This window comes from Mytilus trossulus, chromosome 7 (genome assembly GCF_036588685.1).
Source record: "Mytilus trossulus isolate FHL-02 chromosome 7, PNRI_Mtr1.1.1.hap1, whole genome shotgun sequence".
Lineage (NCBI taxonomy): Eukaryota > Metazoa > Mollusca > Bivalvia > Mytilida > Mytilidae > Mytilus > Mytilus trossulus.
Genome location: NC_086379.1, coordinates 41,820,371 through 41,829,172, shown reverse-complemented (window position 1 = coordinate 41,829,172; position 8,802 = coordinate 41,820,371). Strand labels below are relative to the sequence as shown.

The 8,802-nt window shown below is 33.8% G+C and overlaps 1 protein-coding gene across 1 annotated transcript; it reads right to left on the bottom strand.

Moving 5' to 3' along the window:
* Positions 1–3,649: 3,649 nt before the first annotated feature.
* Positions 3,650–8,587, bottom strand: LOC134725093 (uncharacterized). The gene is made up of 3 exons (XM_063588619.1): positions 7,570–8,587; positions 5,171–5,306; positions 3,650–3,772 (listed from the first exon to the last, which is right to left on the bottom strand). Exon 1 carries the CDS (start codon positions 8,325–8,327, stop codon positions 7,581–7,583), a length of 747 nt encoding a protein of 248 aa, XP_063444689.1. The 5' UTR covers positions 8,328–8,587; the 3' UTR covers positions 3,650–3,772; positions 5,171–5,306; positions 7,570–7,580.
* Positions 8,588–8,802: the final 215 nt, after the last annotated feature.

The following is an 8,802-nucleotide window of genomic DNA, read 5'->3' as shown; positions in this document are numbered from 1 at the left end:
AACTCGAACAAATCAGGTCTTCTCCTCCATTTCTAGTGAACAAATTAAATAGAAACTGTGTGTTCCTAACTTCCTATCACGAAAAACATTTCAATGAAAGATAAAAGTTTTCCATCTTGTTTTTGTAAAGTATTAGCTGGTGGAAAAAATATAAACCTAAAATAACTCGTTCGTTCCGCTCAATAAAAGAAAGCTACATTTTGTGACTCGCAGCTAATGTTTGACAGTATCAGTATTCTAGAAACCTTATCATCCGTACTACTCATTATCCATAATCATCTTTTAAATGGCAAGTCTGTAAATGGTAATCAACGTATTGTTCAATATACAGCACTCATACATTTTGAGTAATTGAGGACACTGTAACTTCGACCGTCTGGAAGATAGTGATGCATGCAATAGTTTGCCAATAACAAAATAATTAAAAGCCTGGCCCCGTTTTCACTAAAGATACGATACAACATGTCGTATCGTAATTATATATCGTAAATATGCATACGATATGTCGTAATGTGTATTCTTCAACGTTGTCTTAGTACTGTTGTAGGTTCCTCGCAGTTGCTAATGTCGTACATTAACAAAACAATCATTTTACGTAACAGAGGAGGATTTTGTTCAGCAAATGCCCGAAATGAAATCAAATTAAAATTTGAATTCAAACACTTTCAATATGTGATGTCACATTAAATGCACTCGAACGATCTGTTTTACACTTAGCAATTCAAATAAAAAAATGTTTTGACCAGGATTTTTTTTATCAAAGTATTGAAATGTAAGTATTCTAACTTTTTTCTTTTTTTTCTTTAGTTTTTGAAAATTTCATCAAATACTTAAATTCTAACATTCGTTTTAAAATTAACTAGTTTAGTAGATGTTTAGGCAAACTTTGAAAATACTAAAAACTTGACGAGCAGTTTTGATCATATAAAGTTGAAATCTTCAATTGTACATTAAAATGGTAAGTAAATAAAGGCAACAGTAGTATACCGCTGTTCAAAACTCATAAACCCATGGACAGAAAACAAAATCAGGGTAACAAACTAAAACCGAGGGAAACGCATTAAATATAAGAGGAGAACAACGACACAACACCGAAACGCAACACACACAGAAACGGACCAAGCATCAGACAAAATCCCACGAGAATAACACATATAACATCTAAACCAAATACATGAATTTGGGATAAACAGGTACCGTGCCACGTCTTATCTTAATATCTCAAAAATAAGAGAAAACAAACGACACAACATTAAATGCAACACACACAGAAACGAACAATAATATAACAATGGCCATCTTCCTGACTTGGTACAGGACATTTTTAAAGGGGATTAAAAACGGTGGGTTGAACCTCGTTTTGTTGCATGCCAAACCTCGTAAGAATACAAAACAGACAAAAAGGGAAAATGTGTATCAATATCGCGTTTGAAGTACCTGCATGTAAAGTGCGAAACGGAATAAAACGGAAAAACTTAACTCGCAGATTATCTTATATGCTAGATAAAAGAATATGTAAAGAAAAGCTTCCCCGTTTCTCTCCAAGCGGTGATACTTTGGATATTTCACACCTTTGCCAAAACCCCAAATAAATTAAACCGGAGCACCTAATTTTAGAGTCGCACAGTATAAAAATAGAATGAATTTTCTGTAGACGGATAACAGTATACAAATAATCATTTACTGTGTTGTCTTATCTGATGCAGGTAATTTTGTTAATTTTTTACATGTCTTGATTTGAGTTTTTTGGCAAACGAATACTCTTGAGGCTTTTTTGCGGCCATCCGTTTTGTCGATCAACGTTTGTTTTTCTCATATTCTTTTTTCTCTTGAAACTCATCATATATTTTAGATAGTTCATACTTTTTTTAGCATCTCTGGTCTGTGTACTGCTTTGACTGCTTATATAATTTATGTTTTCATTGTGTCGTTGAATATTTTTCAGACCTCGGGCAGCACGACTTCCTGGTTTAACGATGGATTCCCCAGGGCCATTTTTTACATTGTGTATAGCTGTGTGTACCCTTCCTTTGTAGTTTCTGGTAAATGATACATTGATAAGTATAGTTTTGCACGGTTAGTTGCTTCAGCTTTTTGTGTGTTAGTGTTTTTGCATGTACGGTTTAGCATGGTAGGTCCAAGGCGATATTTTACGCATTCACGTAACAATGCTGCTATGTTCTCTGATTTATTTCATTTAAGGTGGTACCTAACACTACAGGGAGATAACTCTGTAAAGTCAGCTAAATGTTTTAATTACGATGGGTTTTTATAGGGAATATCAAGCTTCTCAGTGATCAAATTTGGTGTTTGTCAAACTGCTATATAACCAGTGTAATTTTTCTGACAAAACGGTTGGTTCAAAATTTCTGAAATTTTTATGTTTTGGTTAAAGGGTCAAAGTAAATACTTTGTCAAAATTTTATGAAAAATAAACGAGTCAAATTAATTTTAGCAAAAGTGTTGGTTACCACCTTAAAGCTATTTTTCAAATAAGCTGATTTTTCAGACCATGTCTTCAAACTGTTCCTTTTTTAACAAACAAAGGAATATTTTGTTCACCCGTTATGATCGCCCTGATAGCAAGAAACTATAGCATGACATGCATATGATAGGTGAACTTTTACCCGTACAGAGTTCATATTGAATTTATCAAAGGCAGCATTGTATTCTGCCTGACAGCGTGCTGCCATATCTAATGCAAACCTTTTGAACATTTTATCTTTCTCTTAAACTAATCGATAAGTTGTCTTTAAAACCCTACTTCCGGTAAAATCCAACATGGCGGACATTATACTAAAATAAGCTTATTATTTAGGGAGGGTGATTGAAATGTGTTTTATTGTATTGCTTCTATCATCAAATTATACAGGAACCTTTTTGTTGATGCTGCTAATCGATACAATGTGTAAGACATATGTTTCAAACTTTTACTTCCGGATATATTCAAAAAGGCGGATATAGAAATATTATTTTTTTTATTTTGATGTTCAACTTCTTTTCAAAATGTAACATCACATTTCCATCGGGCAAAGCCCTCGTGAAATATGAATATTCTTAGGTGAACAAATCTTCATATCTCATCATGCAAGGGAAATACATGTATTTGTCATATACTTAGCATTGATATGATAGCTTTTGAATATGTGTAATGAGCGGAAGTACACAAGCCATAACTTCCCATCCGGGCTGATAACCCATATCAGCCCAGGTTGATAACCCATATCAGGGACGTCTCGTGCAAAAACCCATAATAGTGCTTCTCGTGCAAGTTACTTCCGGTGTTTCTGGTATCGATTGTTTACTTTTCCATTGTGACATCAGATATTTTTTATGACGACGTCAAAATTTACGGAAACTTTTGTGATGATAGTTAAGTACTTGCTAACAAATGACAATTATGAATCATTTTATAGTACAACAAAGATGTATCAAGGTCTTGATAAGAATATTTACTTATCTGAAGCTTATCGGCAATTACAATTGCATCAATACACTTATGTTCTAATTCGCCAAGCTTAACCGAACATAAATTATTTAGTCAATAAAACTCAACACATGTATACAATAGGAATGAGCTCTCCTTGTGAGTAGCACACTTATACTTTATTTTTCTTCAAACAACAAAACCATTTCATATAAATTCATATTTCAATTGTCATTCAAACATCCATCTGCATCAAATTACTCCTAGTAAATCACACAATTTTCTCAATATAACAAAACACCGTATCGGGACTCCATCCCACTAAAAATCAAAATCAACAACAATCTACAAAACACAATAAATACATTATTATTACAATATATCTTGTCACATCATTACTGTCTAACTTAAATCTATCAAAATGGGTGGGGTGGGTGGGGGATGTGTATAACGAAACGGAAGGTATGCTACTCTGTAAAGGCAGAACTTCGAATAACTGGTTATAAAAATATCTTATATTTATAATGAGATTCTGCACGAGAATCACGATCCTACCCTCGTACAAACGGGTAGAATACCTGCATTGCGACATACAATAGCCAATCAAATCATACAATAACAAACCAGGTATGCAACCATGTGCTCATCAACACGTGTTGAACATAAACAAACACAAACAAGTCATGTGCTTCCGATACTATTAATAAATATATTTATGTTCTAATTCGCCAAGCTTAACCGAACATAAATTATTTAGTCAATAAAACTCAACACATGTATACAATAGGAATGAGCTCTCCTTGTGAGTAGCACACTTTCGAAATGACAAAGTAGATAAGAAAAAACTGGTATGAAAATTACAAGCCAAGATTCTTAGTAACGAGTAGTTTTTCAGAAATATTTTCACGCACATATCCGTCTTTTGCTGTATCTGAAGACCATCTACCGTGTTTCTTAAATATTCTATCTTGAATACCAGCAGCAGCCGCAGCTGTTGCTCCACCTGCTCTTAAACTATGCAAACCAAATTTTGATTTGTCTAATCCCAAAGATTCTAAAGCCTCTAACAGTACTTCTCTGGCTCTTGTATAAGACAAAGGCGCATGACCCCTTAGCACGTACGTGTTAGTCTTTTTACGATATAAAACTGATCTAAATATGAATTCTACAGAATCGTGTTTAATGTTCGCTTGGTTCAAGTATGTCTCTAACATTTGGACTGGACAGGTAACCGAATATGTTTTGGAAATAAAAACATGAGTTCCTGCTCTTTGTTGGTCCGTTTTGCTTTTTTCGATGAATAAAGACATATATAATGAATGAAATGAAACATCTGACCTTTTTAAATTAACTAATTCTGAAAATCTTAAAAATCCGGCATAGCTAACGAGACACATACATGCTATTCTTCTATGATTTAAAGTACTATTTGTATTGCCGTATTTCAAAACCAGTTGATTAAGAATATGAGGAGTTATTGGTTCCTTCTTGTTTACAATGTGATGCCCGATTGACCTTTGTGTACCTTCTTTTATGGAAGTACAAAGAAAAGAATCACAAGGATTTACATATCCAGCTAATTTGTGTGTCCATTGAATGGCATAATATGCTTCATCTATCTTTGCAGAAGAATTATAATTTTTTCGTAAGTGAATCAAATATAATGAGACATTGTAATCTGATGCCGGTAAAGGCTTTATATTAAATAAATTACACCATTTACAAAAGCTATTAAATGCATACCTGTATTTCTTTCTAGTATTATCAGCTCTAGAATTTAAACAATAATCTGGAAGACATTTTGCAAGATTGCTAAGAGCTTCATTCTGTGGTATTTTATCCTTAGACCAACGACCAGTACTAAAAACATCTGCAAAACGTATAAATAAAATAAACAAATAATAATATTATAAAACTTTTTTTTTTTTTTTTTTTTTTTTTTTTTTTTTATATATATCTCATATACATCGTACTATTCACTAGACCTTGCTATATCAACATATATAGCCGTGCCATACATCTTACTACATGTATTCTTGCTATATCAACATACATAGCCGTGTCAGAACCAAATTTGCAATACAATGCAAATTTCACATATTGTAAACATTTAACAATATGTACAAATAAACTCGAACATCATTAAGTCGCTTTCATCTTAATTGCCAGTATATCAGACTTAAAATGCTTGGTACCAAAAATGGAGTTTTTATTCTGTCCTTGAACAAATATATTCTGACCTGATGAAAAATCAAGAACTTCTATAACGTAAGGTTGAAATTCCAATCTTCTATTAAAAATCAACGACCAAAATGCCGATGAAGGCCATTTTGGAACGATCAATGTTCCCTCAGCTCTACAGAGAATGAGATGTTTAATACTTTTAGCCACTAAACTTATCGGAGGAACCATCCAATTATTTTCCATTGTCCAATTTTGAGCAAAAGCGTCAATAGCAGTGCTTCCTGGATTCCAAAATTTTGAGTTGAACCTTTTCAGTTTTGTATTATGAATATTGGCAAATCTATCGATTGTGTAAGGACCCCAAATTACATTCATGAAAGTAAAAAACTGAAACGAGGTTTGCCAGTCATCAATATCAACCATTTTAGATATGAAGTCAGCTTTGAAATTTTCACACCGAGGTATCCAAGTAGGACACAACGTGATACCCGACCTTGTACATGTTCTAAAAATATCATAAGCTAAATGTTGTAAATGCAACTTTGTACTGCCTTTATTGATTATATTTACACAATTTTGGTTGTCTGTATGCCATTTAACTATTTTACATTTCAGATCGTGTTCAAACGAATTCAACGATAACTGAATAGCCCTGAGTTCACGCCAAGTGGAACTCAATTTTTTCTCATTTTCATTCAACATACAATGAAAAATCTTTTCATTTGATTCAACAGTATATGCACCTAAAGCTACATTACTTGCATCTGAATATATCATAATTCTCGGTAAAGAATCATTCAATAAACGCTTCTCATTAAGCTCCAACAAGTTTTCCTGCCAAAATTTCAATTCAGCTAATACACATTTTTCATATACTAAATATAGTTTAGAATCCCACGTTTTTCTGTTTTCTATCGCGAAATATATATGCCTCGTCATTAAATTTGTGACATTACCCATAACTGGTGACATTGATATAATTCTTCCGGCAAATTGAGCCAGCATACGTGCGTTCAAATTTGAAAATGATTTTAGTATAATATCAAGAGAATTTTTAGTGTCTTTAATTCTGCGCTCTGGCACCTTTAAAGTAAAATCTTTAGAATCCCAAATCAATCCTAACCATTCTAAACACTGAACCGGTTCAAAAATTGATTTTTCTTCATTGACAATAAATCCAGCCAGTTTAAGTGATGACTTTACAAATTCAGAAGTATCTTTACAATTTTTATAACCTTCATCCATGCCTAATCCATCGTCCAGATAAAGAACAATATTAACACCATTTTCTCGCCAATACTTTACCATTGGTCTCAAACATTTAGTGAATATATAGGGGGCGCTACTTAAACCAAAAGCTAATACAGAAAAGCAGTAAAACTTGTTATTCCAGGAAAAACCTAAATATGTTTGTTGTTCTTTACAGATGTCCAAATGAAAATATCCAGATTTTAAATCAAACTTAATTAGAAAATGATCTTTTTGGAAGAATTCCATTGCAATTTTCCAATCTTCAAATTTTACCTTGTTTTTCAAAACATAGAAATTCAATTCACTTAAATCTAAAATCAAACGCTTTTTACCAGTCTTTTGTGTAGCAACACTGAGAGGATTAACGACGAATGGTTGAAATGGTACTTCTAGAATACAGCCATTGCTAATTAGCTCAGTTATCGCTTCATTTACAAACAAACTATTTTTTAAAGCAGATTTATTATTCCGAAATTTCATTGGAGGGGGTTGTTTCATAAATGGAATTATATAACCCTTTTCAATGGTGTCCAACACAAATTTGTTGGCCCCAATGTGTTTCCAAAACTCTATATGTTTAAATAAGCTTGATTTTACTCCTTTGGCGATTTTTGAAAAATCTATATTATCAAAATATTTAACATGTTGAAAGAGAACATTACTATGACCAAATAGCATTAAATTGTCAACAAAAGAAATATACTCATCTTGTATCTTTTCACTTTGACAAGTTTCCAAAGGTTGGTTTGTTTGTTGCTTTTGGGCAGTTCCTCTTGAAGTGGCCAGTTTGGTGACACTCGTAACAGGTGTCGTATGGGGTCGCCTCGCGGCGACGGAACCTCGGAAAGGGCTGCTGAGTAGCGTTGTAAGGCTGATAGTAACTGTTACTAGTATCAGTAGAGTTGGCAGGTCTAGAAACGGTGGCGGACGGTTTTGAGTAAGGTTTTCCACGGGTTTTCTTTTCTTTGATTGTCTTGAGGGCCCTGCTTTCTGCTTGCCGTAAACGTTTTTCATCTTCTGAATCTGATGCCAGGTCATCACTTTCGTATTCTCTGACTGTGGACCAGCCTGCTGGCGACTTGTCGGCAATTCGAATCAATTTATTCCTCCTGTTGATTTTAAGAATAAGGCCCGATATCAAATTGGTGCTAACGGAATCTTCCGCGGATGTACGCTTCTGAAGTTTCTGCAATTCGGAAACTATATCTGAGTTGAAGGAGTATTGAATCTGATTCCCTTCCCCCTTAAGCTTAACAGACACCTCTTTCTTGAGCTTCTTAGCTAAGGAGTCGTTCCCGGAGACTAACTCGTTCTTCAGAGAAGAAATCTTACTATCAAAATAAGATGTAAAAAGTTCAAAAGTTTGATCACTTATCTGTGGTACAGAACTAGACTTGGCACCTGAATGTACTGGTGGCTCGTGCAAAAGCAAAGTGTCCTCGTCGTCTGAGTGGTTTTCGGTCATTATGTGTATAACGAAACGGAAGGTATGCTACTCTGTAAAGGCAGAACTTCGAATAACTGGTTATAAAAATATCTTATATTTATAATGAGATTCTGCACGAGAATCACGATCCTACCCTCGTACAAACGGGTAGAATACCTGCATTGCGACATACAATAGCCAATCAAATCATACAATAACAAACCAGGTATGCAACCATGTGCTCATCAACACGTGTTGAACATAAACAAACACAAACAAGTCATGTGCTTCCGATACTATTAATAAATATATAAGTCTTGACGGTTTTGACTTCAAGGTTCTCAGAAATAATATCAATGATTATGTCACTAGAATGCACATTCACAATGAAATTGACGAAATTTCATTCAAATACATGATAAATTGCAATCAGAAAAATTATAGACCGGGACAAATGCATATATTACCGAAAATACATAAAATAAATTTTGTAGATTATGACAATGTCATGAGT

What these genes read in the sequence shown, in the direction of transcription:
- LOC134725093 (XM_063588619.1), bottom strand. Translation starts at nt 8,327, where the DNA reads ATGACCGAAAACCACTCAGACGACGAGGACACTTTGCTTTTGCACGAG.